Source organism: Dufourea novaeangliae, unplaced genomic scaffold, assembly GCF_001272555.1.
Source record: "Dufourea novaeangliae isolate 0120121106 unplaced genomic scaffold, ASM127255v1 scaffold11, whole genome shotgun sequence".
Taxonomy (NCBI): Eukaryota; Metazoa; Arthropoda; class Insecta; order Hymenoptera; family Halictidae; genus Dufourea; species Dufourea novaeangliae.
Window position 1 is genome coordinate 1,533,920 of NW_015373895.1, and position 23,555 is coordinate 1,557,474.

Here is a 23,555-nt window from a genome sequence, read left to right on the forward strand (position 1 = left end):
GAAGCCTATTAGAAAACACTCCTTGTCGATTAATCATTTCAGGTCCGCCGTATATCCGATCTATAGGACCAGTCCGAGCTATAGCCGGTGTCGATACCACCATAACCTGTCCTTACTCGGGTTACCCCATCACATCCGTCGAGTGGTCCCGCGGCGGTGTTAAACTGCTTCTCGACATACAGCACCGTGTCGACAAGGAGGGCCGTCTTACCATTGCCAACGTGGACCCAAACGACGCTGGCACTTACACTTGCATGGTGCGGGCAAGATCAGGTGAAACGGCCAGCAGAGATATCAGACTCACAGTCAGCAGTGAGTATCACATTATAAAAATCCTGGAACGTTCTGGTGTTTACTAGAAAACCAGTTTACCAGTATTTATGAATGGACGTTTATGCAAATTTGCGAGGTGCACCAATGAGTAATTTCAGTTCATATACAATATATCTTCCTGAATCTTGAAGAAAATGCCGTGGAACGGTTGAGAACAGGCAGATAATATGTTAAGGGAACATTATTTTGGATTTGGTTCGAAACAAGTATTAAATTTCGGAAATAATTTTTAATACGTACTTTGTATCTGAAAGCTATGAGAGCTCGAACTGATGCCCCTCAATTTCAATACAGTGATTAGTTTGTAAATACTTCGGTAACTATTAGATTTAGGACGTATGAAGGTCAACATATTTTTACTCAGAATTTGATACTCTATCGAACTATGGTACAAGAAAATAGGTCATTCCGTTAAAAAGAAGCCAAGATATCCTTGAAATCTTTGAAATGCTTCCACCCACAAAAAAAGCACGTAACCCATAAAATGTGTCATTTAATGCCATTTAAGTTCCTGGCCTCAAAATTTTCATAAAGTGTACCGTTACGCCATTATTCGAGGTGAGCATCTTAGCTGGAACACCCTGTAAATATAGAGACTCGTGTTAATAAGAGAGGAAGTTGTTTTTCTTTGTTCATGGTCAACTAGCTTACCGCCGTGAAGAAGTCATGAAGTAAATTGCACACTCGGGTGTATTCGCGGGGCGCTACTCTTTAAGTTTCTCTCATTTGTCAAGGCGTGTGGGGAAAAAGCTGGCGAAAGAATACGTGGATAGAAAACGGTGAACTCTAACCGGAAATAAGTTCCACGCTTTTTATGATTACTATAATAGTTTTGAAGGTCTTTTTCTTTTCTCTAAAAAAATATTGAACTTGTTTCGGACATTCGTGTTACATCTTATTCCACGATTATTCTAAATAAATACGAAACTATAAGTAAGAAAAACAAATAAAATTCATTATTAATCAGATAAAAATTCATCTGTTCCAGGTCCCCCAATTATGAGTCCCTTCAATTTTCCTCTGAACCTCCAGGAAGGCAGTCGTGCTCAGGTCACCTGCAGCGTCACTTCCGGTGATCTTCCCATCGGTTTCTCTTGGCTCAAAGATGGCGAAAAGTTGCCCTCCTCTCTACGTGTACGTTCTTTTTCTTCCCTTACTAATCAGCTATGCGTTTTGTACACTGACAAAATTAAACTACATTGCTTCTATAATATTCTCCTGCAAAAAAATATCGCATCTCTTCTTGGAAAACTTAATTTCTGTGTTTACTTGCAATAAAACGGAAACAACGTTCGTTGTGGGATGATCCAATAATTTATTAGACGGTTACCTACACTGAGAAGATTCAAGTCAATATACAGGGTGTCCCAAAAAGGTAGGATAATCAGTAACATGGATATTCCTCATGCAAATACAAATCGAAAAGTCCTTCACCGTTTTGTAATCTGAAGCTCCATTTCCGAGATATTAGCAGTTACACAAACTCGACTTAGCAGTTAACGACCAGCAGAGGCCAGTGACTTGGACCATGCGCTTTTTGACTGTGTTTGCGCGTAAATATGTGTTCATTTAACTACTAATGTGTCGGAAACGAAGCTTTAGATGACAAAACGATAAAAGACTTTTCGATTTGCATTTGCATGAGGAATATCCATATTGCGGATTGTCCCATCTTTTTGGAACACCCTGTATAGTATGTCCAATAACTTAGAGCACAGGCAAAAAGGTACTGATTCTACATGAAAAAATGAGACCAAAACATACTACAGAATTGATCGTAAATCGTTTCGTTTTCGAGATAATCGAACTTCAATTTTGACGAAATACGTCCACACTGAAGATTTGTTTTAGAAACATGCACAAAACATCTCGAAAACGAAGCTAGCCACGATAAAATTTTCTTCCAAGAGGGTTGATCAGACACTAAAGTTCCCTGTGCTGATAAGGTTTCTACATATAACTTACTCATAAATTAAGCTATCATTCATGAACTTTACACTAATGACTCCTTTTGCATTTATGCACCTGTTCTATCGTGGTACGAGCTTGTAGGTTCCCTCTTCATAAAAATCGGGCTCTTGACGTTCATAACATTCTCGGACAGCATACCGTACGGTTGTATCATCCGAAAACCTTTCTCCAAAATGTTTCTTCAGTGGCCCAGACGGATGAGAATCTGATGGGACCATAAATTTATTTCAATTGCCTATAAATTTCGACGGAAGATACATATTTGGCCCCTAGAAAACCGAATGACAGAGAATTTCTACGCTGGACCATGCTTCAAGTTATGCCACGATTGGACCGTATTGTAAAGAAGCAACATCTCACGTCAATTACATGTGTCATACTGTCAGAACACGTTGGGTCAGAAGTTCAAAAGCAGTATATATACTCACAGAAAAACTAAACTTCCTCTAGCACGCAAGGAAGTACAGTGGACTCTCACTACATTGCCACTGAACATATTGCCACGCGAGGCACTACCCCTTCATATATATTTTCAGTTTCAGAATTCCAGCTTTTGCGCAGCCGCCGAGGTCGAGGCTATGGCGATAGAATGGAGGAGGCTCTAAACTCATTGCCATTTTACTCCCCCACAACCTCGACCACGGCAATATAGTTAGAGTCCACAGTATAACCGACTGGACCCGGTTTTTCATCCTTCGTATATTCTCGTCGTATTTCGTACTACTCTATCCTATTATGCCACCAATCATGGGACACCCTTTAAAATGAAAAATATAACTCTGAAAGGGGCAGAAACAAAGGTTCAACTAAATTTCTCTTTCAGATCGAAGAGAGGGCGGCAGAATTCTTCAGCGTGCTAGTGTTTAAGGAACTGTCCTCGCGTCACAGCGGCAAGTATACTTGCGTAGCAACCAACAGCGCCGCCAGGGTGAACCACACGGCTGAGCTTCTAGTCAAAGTGCCGCCGCAATGGATCTTCGAGCCCCAAGACGTGTCCACCCTTCTTGGGAACCCGTTGATCGTTTATTGCGAAGCGAAAGGTTTTCCACCGCCACGGGTCACGTGGCTACGTGCCAGGGGCCGAACTTCCAATGACTATAAACCCCTGCCCGACGGTTCTGACGGTACGCTAACCATATTACCGAACGGATCACTGTGGACTGCCTCCGCCGGACCCCAGGACGAGCGTCACTACCTCTGTCGTGCCAATAATGGGATTGGATCCGGCCTCAGCAAGGTGATCTACGTGTCCGTTCATGGTACGTGCCGGGAACACTGATACCCAGATAGCAAATGACGCCTAATGACGCCTTGAAGATGGCTTAAAGGCGCCTTAGACCTAAAATAGCCGTAAAATGGGCGTCTTCTAGGCGTCATGTGCTATCTGAGTATTGTATCAGTGATATAAAGGGATTCGATGTTAACCCTCATCCGTCCCTCATTTTCCCAACTGAATTTGTCCCTCGCTATAAAACTGACCCAGTGGTAAAAGTTAATACAAGGAAGTGATAAATAGTTAAATTTGCAAAGTCTTTAAAAATAAAAATCACGAAGCTTCAATTAAATTTACCTACACATGACAGAATAACGTCATTTCTTGGGAGAAAACTGTGTCAAATTGACACATGGGACGAATGAGGGTTAACTAATTACTAGACTACGTATGTTTATGCAAATGGAATAGATTGCCTAATATCGCCATTCGTAATGTCTCATGAATAAAGTGCCAAAATCTGTGCGTAATGAACTGAACTAATGGCCAAGCATATACAAGGTGTAACAAAAATTTTGGGGGACCCGGAAATAGGAGACTCGTGAGGTGATTTGAAACAAGTTTTTCCTTAGCAAAAATTTTATCCGAGGCTTTGTTAACGAGATATTAACGAAAAAACCCTACCAATCAGAGTCCGGCGGCCGACAGACATGCGCAGTGAGTTCAGAGCGCGTGTTTGCTGGCTGCCGGACTCTGATTGGTCGGGATTTTTCGTTAATATCTCGTTAACAAAGCCTCGGATAAAATTTTTGCTAAGGAAAAACTTGTTTCAAATCACCTCAAGAGTCTCCCATTTCCGAGTTCTTTAACATTTTTGTTACACCTTATATAGGAAGACATATCATGGTTACAACGTCATACGAGCAACGTGTAACAAATGGGAAGTATTTCAATAAATCTTGATAGTAGATATAAAAATGTGTTGATCGGTGACAACTTTACGTCACATTGGGAGAAGTAAGTTTCAAAATTCTATGAATGCATGAACATTTACTGGGAGTATCTAATTAATGATATACTTCAGTTATCTAATCAATTCCAATATTCTTGTTAACGAAAACAGTTCTTTTTGTGCCTTGAAACTTACACAGCCACAGAACTGAACTTTGCCCAGCATGTAAACGTGATCGTCTGGAAACATAATATGTGGAAGTATAAGCATTCTGAAATTGTTTTTCCCCATTTTTGTAATAAAGATATTTTTTAAACATAATCCTATTGAAACAGTTCAGCAAAAATGCTCCAAAATGTTCGTATAGTCAAAAATATACTATATTTTATAGTAAAAAATTATTTAAATTTGAGATTTTGCTGTTGCGATAAGTAGGATGTTGTAAGCAACAAGTAATAAAGTTTGTTAATAATTTTCACGCACACCTGAATATATTTTTGGTCGTCCTTGAAAGTATAACTTCCTGGATATCTTTGGTTGATGCGGTTAGATTCATTGATTCAAGATTGTTGATATCTATATCTACGCGTTAGTAAATTTTACTGGGCCACGAATAATATTTGTAAGAGCCGACGATATTTTACTCGTTATCTGCAATATTGTATCAATCAGTGAATTTAACTCTTCAAATAGAAAAGTTAGTAAATCTCGAATGGAAAGTTTCGAGATTTGGTACTCGTTTACTAGTTCTGAAGGACTTTAGCCTCGTCGTATTTACTCAAATTCTCCACTTGCCTCGTTTCTAATTGGCTACACCTTATTAATAACTTTGAAGTATCTGCAGATATCACTGTCTTCTAAAGTAAGTTTAAAGCTCGCGTAAAAACCATCAAGAGCTCAAGAAATTCACAATTAATTTCGTAGATGTTTGTAACTTTTTACATTTTTGTTCTTTTCAGAACCGGCCAGATTCGAGTTCCAAAGCAAAAATGTAACCATCCGACGGGGCGAGTCTGTGACCTTGGATTGCACTGTGATTGGCGACAACCCTATAAAAGTGCAATGGATACACAACAGCGATCGTATAGACACGAACAGTCATCGATTGAGCATAAGTCAAATAAAAACAGACAGTGGCCTTAGATCTCAATTATCTATAGGGAGCAGTGATCGTCAGGATTCTGGGCTTTATCGGTGTACAGCTGACAACGCTTATGGGAGGAGTGAACATCTCATTTATCTGGCGGTTCAAGGTATATTCTTCATCGAGTTATAAACAGAAGAAAAACTTATCGAAAACACATTGCCACAGGAAAATAAGATTATTTTTGTTTCCTACGGAAATACTTTGTTCATGTTATTATTGGGTTGGCCGAAGAGTAATGTCGGAATGCTCTTTATTTCAATACAAAGTATTGCCCCTACCTAACAAACCATATACATATTCTGACAACTGACACATGAATGTGTTATTTTAAAAAAAATCATTACGATTAGGTTACATTTTCTTGCATCGAGCTTGTTTTGAAAATGAGTGATCAGAAGGTATACTAACGAACAATGATGCTTTTTTATTTCTGTTCGTATACACCACGTTAGAAATCTTTATCGTTTGTGCTGCGTTTTTTCCATTCCACAAACAAGAACATCTTATTTACATCTTCCATAAAAATTTTCTATGCTCAAAAATATTTTATGTAAAGAGCATTTCTTCTTTCGTTTACAGTTTCTCGTCAGTCATTTTCAAAACAAGCTCAATTCAATGATATTTAACGGAATAGTAATAATGTTTTTTAATAACGCTTTCAAGAGTCAACATTCAGAATATGTGTGTATATGTATACGAGATTTCATTAGTTAGAAACAAACGTGTCGTCTACTACAGAAGTCCAATATTACTTTTAGGCCAACCTAATATTATGAAAAACCTCACGTTTTTAGAAGTACATATTAGAATTCGAAAGTAAGTGCTTTCTTTATCAAAAAGTGATCTGTATCAGAACCTTAAATAACGTTTTACAAAATTTATTTCTGATTCATATAATGATTTCAATCGAATTATGTCTCTCTATATCATTGGCTGTAAATGATTTTGAAAAACTCTCTAAATAGTTTTACTGCTTAAAATTAGAAAACTTGCAGTGCCTAAAAGGTACAAGATTCAGATGAGTGAGAAGATCAGTGAGTAAAACCGACTTTCCGGTCCATACGGAACGATCAATACACAAACACATTCAGTGAAAACGTAAAAACGTTCTAGCAGAGATGCCTTTTCTGTTAAAAAATCAGTCAATTCCATTTTTTTAAGCACACATAATTCTCGATTAAAATACTTTTATCGAAATACGATAACGGTGTAAATGTAAGATGTGTACACTCTTACAACTTATTAAAAATTATAACGAAACAGATAGAGTTCCATCATAATAAAATAAAAATGAAAAGTATGCAGAAACATAAATTCAAAAACTGGTCGCTTAATATGAGACCCAGGTTTCATCTTGTCAAAACTTATTTTTTCCATCTTTTTTCACACATTGGCTATACCTAATTAATTGCGTCTGCACCGTAGTCTTCATGTGCCCACCGGTAACATTTGATACACTGAACGCATTGTTCACCATGTATATCTGAAGAATAAAGTCCTGTGCAAAACAAGCATTTTGCATCATAATTTTCTTCGTCATCACTTTCATCGTTCAGAACAATGTCTTCTTCACACTCATCAGTTGAACTATCACTTTTTACGCGTTTCATTGTAATGCATTTCTTTAAATTCTTTGCGACGTTCAAGGTTCCTCCTTAACGGAGATAGGCTGGAGTCTCGTATTAGGATACTTTACCATAAATAGGCAAACTGTTTTCGAACCATTCGACTCTACGCTTAAAACCGTCATCACTAGACTGCGAATTTTATGCATTTGTAGCCCGTAGAGCTTTGTGAAACACAATAAAAGACAAAACTTTCATCGGATCCAATGAGTTTTCTATTTTAGTCTGAACCCAATAAGATACTTAAGAGGAAAAATAAATTTCTGTATTTGCGCCTGTCTTTATAAATTACATTAGAAAATGTTATTTTGCATAAAAATCAGCAGTCTAGTCATCAGTTTTTCAAGGATTGCAATATATGTATGTTAAAGTAATCTATCAACGTTAAGGACTATTTGATTAAGGAATATTTGATCGGCTCATTACGTTCACTTTGTGAATGCAGAGAGGCCAGATTCACCGGCTTCGCTGGAAGTCATAGAAATTGGCTCGCGATCGATACGATTGCTGTGGAGAAGAGCCTTTGATGGAAACAGCCCGATACGGAATTACGTTATTCAGTATCGGTCCCTGAATCATGGTTTGACGGACGATTGGAATCTCGCAAAAACGCACAATGTCACCTATACACCGGGAAACTCCAACACTGGCAATACGATCCACTCGACGCAGAACGGTACGTAGCCATGTTTAATCTAACAAGCTTTGATCATTCAGAAACTCATACGTGTCCAAATTTTGCTAGTTGCAGGAGTAACCGTATTACAAAACTTGATTTATTTTACATTTGTAGATTAAATATTTTAACGCTTTGCCTTTTTAGTATATACTCTTTGACTTTTTCCATTTGTGGCGGCCACTGTGTAGAATAAAGACCAAGGACTTAAACCGGTATGATTTTGATACCGGTATTATGCCATCACAGCTGTACCGAAACCGATAAATTACCGAAAACCGAAATAAATACCGGTATTTTTTCGATTTCTATAAGGGTAGGGCTTATATAGGGTTATATAGGGCGAAGGTACAACCGAAAATACGGGTATAATACCGGTATTTTACGTTTCGGTAGAAGTCCCTGATAAAGACTTATTTCATCTCAGGAGCTAAATATTTATTTTATTTTAACTGGTTGATATTTGATCTTTAATTGAAATGGTATGACAATATGTATCAACTTACACAGTGTGTTACTACACTAACATAAATTAGAATGAGCTACAAATGATACACATGAAACGCCTGAATGTTTACTCCTGAAGACATTAGTAACTCGAATATTTTTCGTATCGAAAACATACAGTTAAAGGATCCTCACTTTCATACACCATTTCTTATAGATTTTGACACGCTAGATTCAAATCTTGCTGCAGAATCAGTCCAAAAACGATTTTTTCACTTAAATCACATTTTTCTTAGTATTCTAAAGGATCAGACAAATTCTGCGGCAAGATTAGAATTCAGCGTGTCAAAATCTATAGAAAATGGTGTATGAAAAGTCAAAGAAAACATTCAATCACATATCCTATCGGAAACATCTAAATTTTCTTAAAAAATGTCAAATTTGACATAGATTTTAAAAGTTTATAGGAAATGATGTATAGCAAGTCAAGGAAAAAATTCAACCACACTAACCGGAAAAACCGCAATTTTCTTAAAAAATGTCACGTATGATATAGATTTTCAAAATCATAACTTGTTTGTAATACTTTTTGATAAATCTTTTGTGATAAATTTTTCTGAAATTTGAAATAAAATCTGTGAATTACTGTATTTGACTCTAGCATAGCTATTCTATTATCTCGAATATATTGTTGATACTACGTTTCTGTCATCCTGCAAACGTACGTATCGTAGCGCTACAAAATTTTAAGTGTATTATTCATATTCGAAGGCTTGTCCCCTTTCGAGACGACTAGCGAAGACCAGGAAGTGGCTCTGGTGGGCGAACTTCATCCCGCCGTGACTTATACGTTCCGCATATTCGCTATAAATTCGATCGACGTGAGTGCACCCACGGAAGCCGTGGTGGCAAAAACCCAAGAGGAAGGTGAAGAAAATATATTTCTGTCTTTTTGCAATACTGCCAAGGGAACATACCGAATTGACAATCACCGATTTTGATGCAACTGTGTGAGATTATAGTTCTCATAAAAATATTTATCCACGATAAAGGGGTGAAAACAACCCTCAAAGTTAGAGGTGTAAACTGTATTCTGTCGAATATCTCGGAAGCTATTAGAGATAAAAAAATGGTACAAATTACAATATTATGTGATTATTTATAAGAAGTCTAGCTGTATGATTGTATTCCAGAATAATCGATTTGTTTAAATAATACATTTAAAAAACAGCATTTGTTGTTAATTTTCCTGGTCAAATCTTAATCGATTTTCTTGTACATTTGTATGTGAAAACTATATACCAAATATAAAATACGGATAATTGGAATTTTGATTTTTGCATTATTAAAAAATATACGTGTCAAATATTTTTATGGGAACTATAATCTCATACAGTTGCATCAAAATCTGCGATTGTCAATTCGACATATTCCCTTTTTTTATATTCCCTATTTTGTTATATTTAATGAGATTCTTCCGTACAACAGCACCTACTGAACCGCCACAAAATATTAAAGTGCAATCGGCTGGGCCCGGAGAACTGATGGTTAGTTGGCAGGTAAGGAGGATGTTCCGAAAAATTTATTTATTTAAATAAAATCCATAATTTTATCTAAAAAGAATAACGTACAATTGCTGTGCTTTATGACACAGAATATTCTATATGCATAGTTTAAACCTAGCTTTTTCATAGAAAATATTTAATAATGTTTACAACACACAGGGTTTTAATAAAGATGTGGGACACTTTTACAGTGTAGATTCCATATGCTAAACTATAAGGCGAAAATCAAGCATAACAAAATTGCGTTCCAGATTTAAAGTTAATAATTATTAAAAATACAATAGTTATTTTATTCGAGAAGCGCATTCTTCGACTGTATCATCTAGTTAAATGATTCAGTCGTGATATAAACAAATTGAATATAAACAAATTTTGTTTATATTCAATGAAACGATTTCCTGAAAGAGTCTGTTTGATGAGTTAATTACAATTTAGTGCTCAACCTGTATACAGGGTGTTCCTGAAATGAGAAGTCAAAATTTATGAGTGTTTTCTACACACCGAAGTCATAAAAATATTCCGTACAAATTTCCGTTTGTAAATACCAACTCTACTTCCAAGGTTCAAAGGTTAAAAATGTCTTATTAGAGGAAGTGTTCCAAATGACCTGTTTTAGCAAAAAACTTTTTTAAAAAATTTCAAAAAGTTTATTCAGTATTACTGGAACCCTTTTAATTAACAGAGTAAATAACTTTTTGATTGTGTCCCACTTTAAGGAATTAATCCGTAAAGTTCTATATTCGTATAAACGTCAAAACAAAACGAGAGTCTCTGCCATTCGCAGGCACCGCCGAAGGAATCTTGCAACGGGGACCTGTTAGGCTACATAGTAACATGGTCCGAGCATTCATCTTCGACGTCGGGCGTGAACCAAAGCAAAAGTTTAACCGTAACCGGGTGGGCGACCACGAAGGTGCAACTTACTGGCCTTAGAAAGTTCACCAAGTACGATATATCGATCAGAGCTTTCAACAGTATAGCGAGCGGCCCGGCAAGTGTTCCCATTGTCGGGACCACGCAAGAAGGAGGTACAGAACATTAAAGATTTCAAATCGTTAAAGCTCAGACTAACAATAAGATATCAATAAATCGCGAATTTATTTATTACTTCAGTGCCAGAAACCCCGCCAACTCATGTAGCCTGCGTTCCTGCGTCATCCCAAAGCGTGAAAGTGTCCTGGAGCGCTCCTCCGCCCCACCAACATGGCGGAATCATTCAGGGTTACAAAGTATATTACAGACCAGTTCCTACTGACAACAGTGAGTGACAATTAATTATAAACAGTTGGTATATACACAAGATTTTATTTTAAAAAATGAAGACCATTGAAGTGTAATTAACCTTGCTGCGGTTATTACTTTAACTTTACTCTTGAAATAATGAACACGAAGGAGAACAACGCTGAATAAAAACATTTTCGACGAAACCAGGATGCAGCTTAATCGAAAGATGCTGCATGTCGTGGCAATGTAAGAAAAAATGATTCGGTCGAAAGAAACACAAACCCGCAGCACGGTGAATTAAAAGTTGCCGACGTTCGTATGTGATGTATAATTCAATTGTTCCAGTGGACATATCGACGGTAGGTGAAGTGAAGAAGACTTCTAGCGTGGAGACTTATCTGCACACCCTGTACAAGTACACAAACTACTCGATCAGGGTACTGGCTTACACAGGCGCAGGTGATGGAGTCCTAAGTCCCCCAATTTTTTGCACAACAGTAGAGGATGGTAGGCATCAATCGGGCAACCTCGTTAATTTCAAACGTTTAACGACTACTTCCACGAAATAACTTTCTTCCAGTCCCTGGTCCACCAGCTGGCATCAAAGCCTTAGCATTAACTGCGGAGAGTATATTAGTTTCGTGGTTACCACCCCTGCAGCCGAATGGGAACGTCTCCAAGTACACGGTTTACAGCAGGGAAACTGGCTCTAGCAACCGCAACACACGCACCATGCACGAGCCACCGTCGTCGCCGACCGACACCCTCACCATGGAACTTCGAGGTCTCGTAGAGAGGTAATTGATGGAATTTCAAATAAAAAATACAATGTCTGATCAAAAACTTCAGGGATTTTATGTATAAATCATTTATTATTAATCTTAGCAATAATTCCATGGCATCGCCATGAAGTAATTTTCGCCTGCCCTTATACACGTACGAAATCTTTTTTTGTAGTTTTCGAAAGTGTCATAGAAAGTGGACACCGAAATCAAGTTTAACTCTTGCGATTTCTTAATTCTTGTCTCTCGCGTGGTGAAACGTCATCTTTTTAACACTTGTTTAAGGCGAGGGTACATGACGATAAATTGTTAAAATTAACCGTAACTGGAACGAAACAATAATCTCAACATCGTAACCGTAATCCCCTGTTTCGTCCCCAGTTTCTGTTTAATTGTAAGAAATTTACATTCTCTTCCCTCGCCTTAAAAGAGTGCTAAAATGACGATGCTTTACCACGCGAGAGGCAATAATTAAGAAATCACAAGAACAGCTAGAGTTGAAAAAGAAAATTTCAAAAGTGTATAAGGGAAAAAGGGATTACCTTTATGGTGATACTATGGAATTATTGCTAAGATTAATAATAAATGATTTATACATAGAGTCTACGAACTTTTTCATAAGACTATAAGTTTTCTAGAATAATAAATGTTAAAGAGAATGATTTGTTCGTTAGACAACAGTACGAGTTCTGGGTGTCCGCAACGACTGGTCCAGGCGAAGGCGAGCCGACCACTATAGTGACGCAAACTACAAATACTAGAGGTACCACAAAATTTCTTTAGCTACTCTGTCAGTTTGATTTCTTGCCGACAGTTTAAATATTCTGAAATGTTCTTAAAGCTCCAGCGCGAGTGGCGTCTTTTTCACAATTACTTAGAAGAGCGATCAAGTCATCGATCACCTTGTCGTGTTTGGTTGTCGGGAATCCCACGCCACGACCAATATGGAAATTTCGGGACAGTCAGGTCTCCACTGGCCGTCATTACGAGCTGACCGCCGACGGTCATCTTAACATTCGCGGTTAGTTTGATGTTTGATGTGTATCTCAAAGTAACAATGTATCGAATAAAAATGATCAATGGCTGAAGTTTCGTTATTCTTTCAGGATTAGAAGAGTCAGTTGCTGGAAACTACACGTGCTCGGCTAGAAATCTCTATGGTGATGATTCTATCACTTACACGGTGGTCGTAGTGATGCCGCCGAGAGCACCCATGCTTGAACTACAGTATACTACAACGAATAGCGTAAGGCTTCAATGGAATCGTCCAAATAATGGCGGTGCTACAATTCAAGGCACGTAAAAAATTTAAATAATACATCGCGTCACTGATCCCTCCTTCGTATAATAAAAGATATTATAGAATAATATTGACAAAATAGAGAATTACTATTAATAGAATCGACGTAAATTTCATTAGGGTATGTGCTAAGTTACAAAAGGGACCAAGGTGACTGGGAGGAAATCGCATTATCGCCAGAACAAACGGAGTTCATTTTGTCCGGGTTAAAATGTGGTTCCTCTTACTTGGCGTACTTGACTGCACACAATCGCGTGGGCACGGGAGATCCGAGTCCCAGGATAAGCGCGACGACACAAGGAACTGGTAATTTACACAAAACTATTCACTCGAAACATCAAACAGTTGCTTCGCGGGAAAAGCTATATGAATCTTATTTCGCTGATTTTTATTGGCAGCTCCTTTGCTACCAAAAGACCGGGACATCATTTCAGCGAACGGTACATCCGTAAAGTTGAACCTGTTGTCCTGGCCCAATGGCGGTTGTTCAATTCAATACTACACGGTGGAGTATAGAAGACGAATTAGCACCGAACCGTGGATACTCGTGGAGAAACGTGCCACGGAGAATTTGATTATACGGGACTTGAAGACCGCCTCGTGGTATTCTTTGCGTTTGACGGCCCATAACGACGCTGGGTCGACGCAAACTCAAATGGAGTTCGCGACGACCACCCTTAGCGGAGTCAGTATAGGCCCTCCGAATGATTTGATCATGGAGGACGATGTGAAGAAGGCTATACCCAATCAGAAAGTCCTCTACGTCATCGTACCTCTTGTCTGCGCCATTGTGCTCATCGTCTCGGCCGCTATTTTAGGATTTGTATTGCTGAAGCGCAGTGGAAGGTAAGCTATACTCAGAGTTGCTAGTTATTGTTTCGAAATTGAAGATGTTTACAACACGAATAAATCTTCAGAGGAAATTATTTGGGCGAGATACTCCCTGGGCAACAACCGAATCAGCAGACAGGTTTGGGGCTGGTTCAACAACAACAGCATCAACAACATCATCATTTGTCTAGTTGCATGTCTACTGTGCAATTAAAGTCTACGGCAGAACGCGATAACAGAAGGAATCATCAGGTGTACACTAGCTCACCGGTAAAACAGGATAATCACAAGCCAAACGACCATGGATCAGGTATGCGGATAATGATAATTTATATCAAGAATTCATTGAAAAATATTATAATTGTCGGCAAAAACTATTTCATCTTGTTCATTATTGATTAAAGAGGATACAAAATAAAAATCTAACAATCGGTAAATTATATAGAATTCATAGATCTTAGTTTCTTTCCAAAGTCAGCCTACAACAGTTATTAAAATTTAATTTAGTCCAAAATCGAATTTTATATATATAGAAGTTACTAGTTTCTCCTTGAGTAAGGAAGCTAAAAACGATCATTTCTTCCATAGAAATGTACGAAATAAGTCCGTATGCTACATTCAGCGTTCCCGGTAGAGAAAATCGCTCGGTGACAACAGCCACGCTAGACTATACTATGCAATTCAAAACATTCGGGCATTTGGAGAACGAAGATATCAATACTATCGATTACGAGAGGTCCAGCGTGGACTTCGAAAGGTAACGAAGTTCTCTTTCGATTATTAAGCGCCGCCAAGTGCATGCTTCGTATTTAATGAATGCAAAGTTCCTTGCTTGAATTTCGCTCCGAACCCCTTTTCTCTTCCTCCTTCTGGTGTTGTTTCACGCGCAGGTCCAAAACGCAAAGATGGCACAAACAACGATACTTCCCGAGCATCACGGAAGCTGAAAGCAAGCTGCGCTCCAGCCGGCAGGGTTCCGGAAGTGACACGTCTGGAAGCCCTTGCGGAGAGTGCGCGGGACCTAGTTACAGAGTGCCGGTGAAACCTTGCAGAGGTAAACATTATCCTCTATGGCCTGTCCAACATGTGGCCCACGGGTCACATCGCCAGACGACGCAATCCCCACCATCACTCAGTCCATTCCCCACTACAGTAATGTCCTGATAAGTATGAGCTTGCTCACGATAAATGTGAAGTCGTCATCCCCACCACTGGGGAAGGGGGGCGTGGAATCTGTCGAGCACATACTTTGTTGCCCCTCCAGTTTTGTTGCCAAGGCTCGAGCTCCGGGCCAAAAACGAATTTACGAGGGTCTGAAGCATTTTTCGCTACAAGATTATTGTCCTGACGCGGACCCGGGTTCGGGACAATAATTGAAAAGAGTGTGTACTTATTAACATTTTCTTAATAGGCTAAACTAAAAATATGGGATATAAACAGTTAATAATTTTTCAATTTATAATTTACATTTCTTGCCTAATAGTCATTCACTGGTATGCAGACAATTATTGGTTAGTTTACCCTACGTGTTGTTTGTCGTACGTCAAGTCGTAGTCAAGTTGGAAGCCTCTGCTGTACACTCTTGTAACGAAAAGCTCCATGACATAAAACGTCCTTTTTTCGAGTATATTTTTTTATGAAATCGATAACGTTTGTTTATTGCTTCAACTTCAAACTGACCTTAATCGAGTAAATTTCGTTTCAGATGTGTTTTCACGAGGAGTGGAATCGAGCACAGAGTCCAACAACGAAGGTTCACCATCACTTGCGAGACGACGAAGCCGACAACCGAGCCGGTCTACTCGCAGGTAGCCAAGGTTTGTTTGTTTCCACATAGCACTCAGTCCTGATTATATTTGGTATTTGTATCACGGTCTTATCGGTCTCGTACAAACATAGAATACAGAAATAACGGGACAATGCTGGAAAAATGAAGAACTCTGACTAAAATAATTTAGTTCCGTTGCTCGATATTCCAATGAGTTATTACTTCCAAATAATTTCCGTCGAATTTAAATTTAGCAGAATTTTCGAAAAGTATTTGAAAGTAACGGTTCATTTGAATATTAATTTAAACATTCCATATCACGTAACATTTTATGTTTTTAATATTACTTTGAAAACTATTCAAAAACATAAACTTCAATGTTTAAATACAAGACAATAGTATTCGCGTTGAATTCCGTATAGACTCATCTTCTCTTTCTCACGTTATGTTAGTTAATCAAGTCCTCTCTTCTGTGTTGTAAGCAGGGGTTGAAACATCTCCGAAAATAACTGTTATATAAAGGTTCTGACTGAAAAATTGTTACGAAAAACCGAAATGATGCTATAGGGTCATTCCAAGCGAAGTGGTCCAATGTCATTGCTCGACCATTTTTTTTAAAACTAATTTTTTGTGTATGTTTACTCTCATATGTTAACACTTCAAAGCAAGTGTCAGTTAAAAAAAAAAAATTAAAATATCTCAGTATCTGCTAATCATAGCAACATGGGACAAGAAGCATGTTTTTCAGAAAAGAACATGCTGCAATTATTCTTCTATACACTTTTATCCTAAACGTAACTCCACAAGCTAAAATTTGGGTCTAGTTTGCAAGTTTGATTACTAGAAAAATGAAAGGTTGAATTGAAAATTTCGGCAAGAAAGGATAAAGTCTCAAACTTAATTCTGTTTTTCTTAGCAGAGCACATGCAAATTTAGTTGGCTGATAAATTTCAAGTCTGAGACTGAATCCCTTTTTCTTCTATAATTTCTCAAATATTCCGATTTTCATGATTTTTGCAAACTTTGGGGCTAATTATCTCTGGTGGGGGACGAGATAAAATTCTGAAATTTGGTTATTTACTGATACTATGGGTGTATATTACACAGCAAAAATTTCGAGATTCAGATTCAACTAGACAGTGAGATACGGTGACCAAAAGTGGTGCCTGATGAAGCTCGTTCAGAGGAACAAGTGTCTACAGTATTCTTTCGGTTACTGTCCAAATTTTGTTACTTGTAATATCGGTTCTATGTATACCAGATGCAACACAGTTTTTAAATCGATTCCATCATTCTATCTTCATGTCCAGTTCTTCTTACACGAAGTGTAAGGAAAGGTGTTCACTTTCACGTTTAGTTTACTTCAGTTATAGACACTCGAAAACTTAGCGACAAATAAATGTATTAACTTACTATTTGCAGGAAATAAAATTGCCACGTAAAGGTGAGTACCCTTTCTTACACTTCGTGTAGAAAGAACAGAGCAGGAAATAAAATGACAGAACCAATATAAAAACCATTTTGAACCGATGTAAGACAGACGTAGCCCAGACAGAATAACAGACTGTGGAATCGTAACCAAAACCGATATAAGCCAAAATCTTTTCGACTCATAACAAATACAACATCATTTCGGTTCTTCATAACTTATAGACTGCGGATTTTATGCATTTATAGCCTGTAGGGGTCTGTAAAATACACTAAAGGACAAAACTTTCATCAGATCTAATAAGTTTTTTGATTTATTCGGAACCGAATATGATACTTGAGAAAAGAAAGAAATTCCTACATATGCTATTCTCTGTATGAATTGCTTCAAAAAATCTCATTTTACATAAAAATCCGCAGTCTATTCATAACTGTTTCGAGAACCGGAACGGATATCATGACCGTTTTCAATCCCTGATCGTAAGTGATCAGCTACTCACGAAGTAGGAAACCCTGTACGCTAATCAGAGAAGCTACTCTGATATGGGAACTCCAGCTCGCTGAACCGACCCATTGTTTTCTTTCTCGATTAAATTAATTTGAATCGATGCCACCGACAAGATTCTACCGAGTACAGAGCGAACCCTCGACGAAATCGGTTCAAGTTAATTTGCAAGTTCGATCGGATCGGAGAACGGTGACAAGATCTTCTACGTGTCTTTACGTATTTTAATCATCTGTTTCCCTAAGACGTTTCTCTGGTCTATTGTCCGTAGTTCGGTGGAGGACATGACGTTGTTGCCGCCAAGCGGGTTTAGCGACAGCCGCGAATTGAGCGACGTAGAATGTGATCGTGATCGTGATCGAGATCGTGACCGTGACCGTGATCGTGATCGCGACTGGCAAGGTCTGTCAGCCGGGACCCGCCACGGCGGCAGCTTGGGTAGACTGCCGATCGAGGCCGTCGAATCTATGCTCGCTAGGTATCGACACGAACCTCCGTAGATCGTAGTAAGCTGACACGTTGACATTCATTCTTTTCACGCTTAAGGAGCTACATGCATTTCGGTTACGTCAAAAATTCGATGTCCCAAAAATCCTGTTTAAAAAATTATATCATGGAATTCGTCGAAAATTTCATGTTCAAATTTTTGAAAGAGACAGACCTATGATGCTTCATCCCGTTGACAGTCAAATTAAGGGGTCTCCCTATTGTGACGGGTCAAAAAAATCGATTTTTCTTTTTTTACATTTTCTCAGGGCTTAATATTTCAAAACCATAACCCCAAAAGGATTTCGCCCGATTCGAAATCTTCTTTAACCGAAGCAGCGCGCCGTGGCACGCAGGTTCAAATCGAAACTTTAAACGCGCTTTTCTCGAAAGGACACTCTTGTAAATGGCTGCCACGATATCTCAGAAACTATTTGACGGAGTGGCTTGAAACTATCTAGGCATGTTCAGTAGGTGTATAATTCTCTCCCGTACTAGAATGAAATTGATATTCGCAAAATTCGAATTTTCCAACTTGAAAAACGAGCTACTTTTTTCGCGAAAATCGGCACTTCTTTGCAAGACTCTACCATTGTGTTATTTTTCAATATTTTTTATTCATTCTAGTACAGGCGATAGCCACGTTCATATAGATTAAGAATCTTTCTCAATTTTTAATTTAAGATAACGTAGACAGCTGATATAATGGCAGCCATGGAGGCACCTTTTTTTTAGGCAGTCCCGAAAAATTACAATAACTTTTAATCTGTACTATATTTTCAAATGAAAAAATTTAAGCTTATCCTGTTAATGTATACGAATTCATAGAAAAGAGTTTAACATCGATATACCTCAGCTTTTTCTAGAAAAATTCCTGAATTTCGCCTAATTTTTGAATTGTCACAGTAGGGAGACCCCTTAACGTATTGGTCTTAAAGGATCAGATATTAACCTTTAATTACTCGCATGGGATCATTGTAAGGACGATGTCTTCATAAATGCGTAATTTATCGCAATCTGCACGTATAGCTCCCTAATTAGGTCTTCTTATGAGATTCTAATAATGACTGACTCCATGCGACTAGTTACGCAAAGAAGCATACAGTGATTCCTCGATGAATGCGATACGAGCAAAGACGTTATCCTCACCACTGGACGAGCCCCTTACGACGAGCACAAAGCGGTGTGCGAGTAACTAAAGGTTAATTGAAAGAATCTTGGAAAATGTTTCGGAGATTTGTATGAGAGGCAAAATATATTGTTCCATGTTTTTGGTTTTATCAGAAAGACATTCGATTCAGTAATGGTTTGCGTTAATATTAACGACGATGTCATAATCCAGAAAATAAGCAGGATAACCTCGTTTTTATGTGTACTTCTAACAAAATATCCTACTGTCAGTAAAAATTTGAAAGACAAATTTAATTTTTGTACCACCAGATGTATGTATACCTTTAAGCATCAACAAACTTGTATTATAGCTGCCATATTCTCTAGAAAAATATTAAATACTTCTTAGTCCAACAATAATCAAACCTTATTCGATATGTTACAATAAACCGTACAACTGAGTAATTTTATACATTTGCTAGTAACTTCCGTATATTTTTTTCACAATTATAAACGTTTACTAGTAAGTGTGTATAATTATGGAGGTCTTAGAAAAAAGGAAGAATAGCAACCACTTACCAGCAAGCGTACATTCTATAAAATGCTTTAGTTAAAGCGTATTAATTAATACCAAGTTTCCGTGAAGTGTGTATCATATTAACAAATGGGTTTTCTTAGCAACATCATCTTTTGTATTGCACCTTTAACACTTTTGTGAGCAAATACAGGGCTTTCGAACAGAGTCTTTGTTTTTTAATAGGGGCAATTTTGGATGTGGTGACAGTTTTGTCATTCTGTTTTTTAACATATGTCAAGTACAAGGTCTACAACTTATTATAATGTCTTCAATTTCAATCGAAAATCGCATAAAAATAATTAAAATCCACTATGTGGCTTTAACAAGACGGAGCCACATTCCACAATATATTGCGAACGAAATTTCTCGATCGAATAATTTCGCGTAATTCTGCAGTCAATTGGCCGCTCAGATCGTATGATTTAATGTCGTCAGACTATTTCTTGTGCGGCTATGTGAAAGATCAAGTCTATGCAGATAATACACAATCCATTGAAGCCTAGAAAACCAACATCCGACGCGAAATTGGTGAGATAGAGCCGCAATTAAGCAAAAATGTAATCGAAAATTTTAACAAAAGGATCGACGTCTGTAAACGTGGTCATGGTGGACATTTGTCGGATATTATTTTCGATTCATAAATTGTAGACTTTCTACATTATACATGGTGTAACAAAAATGTTGGAGGACCCGGAAATGGGAGACTCATGAGATGATTTGAAACAAGTTTTCCCTTAGCAAAAATGTTATCCGAGGCTTTGTTACCGAGATATTAATGAAAAACCCCGACCAATCAGAGCGCGAGTCTGCCGGCAGAATTCCCGCGATAACGTTGGCTACCAATCGCAGCGCGTAGTTACCGCGGGAACTCGGCCGATAGACTCGCGCACTGATTGATCGGAGTTTTTCGTTAATATCTCATTAAACAAAGCCTCGGATATTATTTTTGCTAAGGAAAAATTTGTTTCAAATCACCTCACGAGTCTCCCATTTTCGGGTCCTCCAACATTTTTGTTACACCCTGTATATCAATAAAGAAATACAGAACTTTCATCCAAAATGTGTGTTTTATTGAAAATTTAAAAACAAAGTCCCTGTTGAAACGTTCTGTATATGTATACACTTGCTAGTACGTGTACACAATTACTGGTCTTATGCTCTTACTGTAACAGATATAAACAAATTCCACATGCTTCGTTTCAGGTACCAGCAAAGGAAGGAACAAGAGAGACAAGAGTTCACTATACACGTATGATTGGGACCTAGCGAATTCTAGTAGGAGGATTCGGGATATGTAAATGGAAAAGACTGTTGTTGACTGTCTAAACGGCTTGGATGATGTCAATCGGGAATTACAGCTGTGGACAGCGAGTTTCAGTCTAGAGTGTCACACGTTTACCGGTGTAAGTGGAATTACGGGTCGAGATCAATCATAGTTACCTAGCAATGTTCAATCTTGCTAGAAGAGATATTGGTATCCTGAAACGATGACCATTTCATTCGTGGAATCTTCTGAAAAAAAAAAACTATCTGCCCAATAACGCCGTTCCGTAGCACGCCATTTTGCGTTACTTCGAATACGACCAATTGCAGCGCTCGTGAATATACGAAAAAAAGATTATGTATCTTCGAAGCTCGATCCCAAAAAGCATGAATTCCACCACGATTCTTTGAATAATTCCATGGGAATTAGTACACCGGACGCACGTTAGAAAACAAGTCAATTTAGCGACGGATATTGAATTAAACACAAATATAATAACCGTTCACTGTATAGTGTAGAACCTGCGTACTAATCACGCTGTTATAAATGGCGAAATTATCGCAAATTATTGACTGCCATTATCGCGATACAGTGTCCAAGTATTCTTTTATTTTTCTGCCCTAATACGTGCACGAAAATGGCTGATAAGATTTCTGCTTGAGACAGAGGGCCAATTATATACAATACTATTAGTTATCAGTAGACTGCGGATGTTTATGCATTTATAGCAAATTTTAACATGCCAAATGCAGTAAAATAAAGATTTTGGGAAAATTTAATGACACATATATTACTATCAACGTAATGATACATTTAGTACGGGAAATAAATTTTTATCTGATTTTCATGTTTATAAATTAATGTTTAAAATTCTGAATTTGCATACACATCCGCAGTCTAGTTATCGGCATTAATAAGACGCAACTGTGCGATTCGACGTTTCTTTGGAGCGAATAATTCCGTTCATCACCTGTTTCATAGATTACTAAGCATTATTAAACGAGTCGATCCGCGCAGTTGCGGATTGAGGTGAAGCCGTGCGACTGAGACAGAGATGCAAGTTACAAGTGTACATACATGTATGACGTGTACTCTCAGGAGCTAATTCGACTTCCGCTAGGGGAATAGACAGCGTAGAGAAAGGGCCTCCTACCACTTCGTCTCGGCAGTTATTGGAATTTATGCCAAATTAACATTCGGTCTAACATTTATTTCAGCACTTGAAATAAACTTTACCAAGTCGTAGAAAGCCCTTTTCTTACGCCACTTTTTTCCCCTAGGGGAAAAGGCAATGTAGGGGTTAGGGCCTCGTATTGCTTGATAAACTTATTTCAAATACTTAAATAAATGTTAAACCGAATGTTAATTTGGCATAAATTTCAATAATTCCCAATACCAAGTGGTAGGTAGTGGTAGGAGGCCCTTTTCTTAGGCCACTTTTTCCCCTAGTGGAAGCCGAGTTTGCTCGTGGGTGTACAACATATTTAGAGGATGAATAATTTATCGATATAAAACGGACCTCGATCATGAATTATCGCGAAAGGTAACATTATGGATCATGTAGTTTTCATTGACGTAACGGAGGGCGCAAACCGTTTTGTAAAATAACTATATAATATAAATAATAGAACGCTCAACCTTTTGTGATCTTTGCATTTGCGGTTTTCTCAAATGTTCGTAGATATATTTTGTTAAATATTAATCCTAACCCATTCAGGACGGCGCGTGACAATACAAACTAATGCAATACAGCATTAGCACCACATTATTGTGTCATTTTCTATTTAAAAAAAAGAAACACGTATATCTAACAGGTAAAAAGATTAGAAACTGAAAAATAAGTACATATTAGAGTAGACATTCGATTCACGCACGATTCGGAGCTGTAGAGGGCTACATTTCAAGGAACCGTGCATAAATCTAGAGCCAATCAACAATGCGCTTTCCCCACTGATCGTCCGTTCACTTGTGTGATATAGCTACATGGATGGTGGGCTGGATGTACGCACTTTTTAATCACCTTAACTATCTCCGTTATTTTTAGAGATATCAACAAATTATTTCCAAAAGTTATTTAGTATTGAAACATTTTATTAAAATAATATATATATATATACAGGGTGTCTCAAAATAGCTTCGATTCCCGGAAATGAGGGGTTCCTAGGATGATTTGAAACAACTTGTTCCTTAGCAAACATGTTATCCACGATTGGCCGGGGTTTTTCGTTAATATCTCGTGAACAAAGTCTCGAATAACATTTTTGCTAAGGAAAAAGTTGTTTCAAATCATCCCAGGAACCCCTCATTTCCGGGAGTCGAAGCTATTTTGGGATACCTTGTATATGGGGTAG

General features: G+C 37.9%; 1 protein-coding gene across 1 annotated transcript in view; it reads left to right on the forward strand.

The window, feature by feature from the left end:
• The window catches only part of LOC107190826 (Down syndrome cell adhesion molecule-like protein Dscam2), a 153,849-nt gene extending 132,654 nt beyond the window's left edge, over nt 1-21,195 (forward strand). Inside the window, 22 exon segments of the mRNA XM_015579713.1 lie at nt 43-312; nt 1,322-1,467; nt 3,128-3,563; nt 5,429-5,722; nt 7,687-7,917; nt 9,136-9,291; nt 9,853-9,923; nt 10,714-10,957; nt 11,043-11,189; nt 11,499-11,660; nt 11,734-11,950; nt 12,610-12,698; nt 12,777-12,956; nt 13,042-13,230; nt 13,356-13,541; nt 13,634-14,081; nt 14,153-14,376; nt 14,655-14,823; nt 14,957-15,120; nt 15,772-15,874; nt 18,039-18,245; nt 21,144-21,195. Of these exon segments, the coding sequence (XP_015435199.1) occupies nt 43-312; nt 1,322-1,467; nt 3,128-3,563; nt 5,429-5,722; nt 7,687-7,917; nt 9,136-9,291; nt 9,853-9,923; nt 10,714-10,957; nt 11,043-11,189; nt 11,499-11,660; nt 11,734-11,950; nt 12,610-12,698; nt 12,777-12,956; nt 13,042-13,230; nt 13,356-13,541; nt 13,634-14,081; nt 14,153-14,376; nt 14,655-14,823; nt 14,957-15,120; nt 15,772-15,874; nt 18,039-18,245; nt 21,144-21,195 (4,385 nt within the window).
• The last annotated feature ends 2,360 nt before the right edge of the window (nt 21,196-23,555 follow it).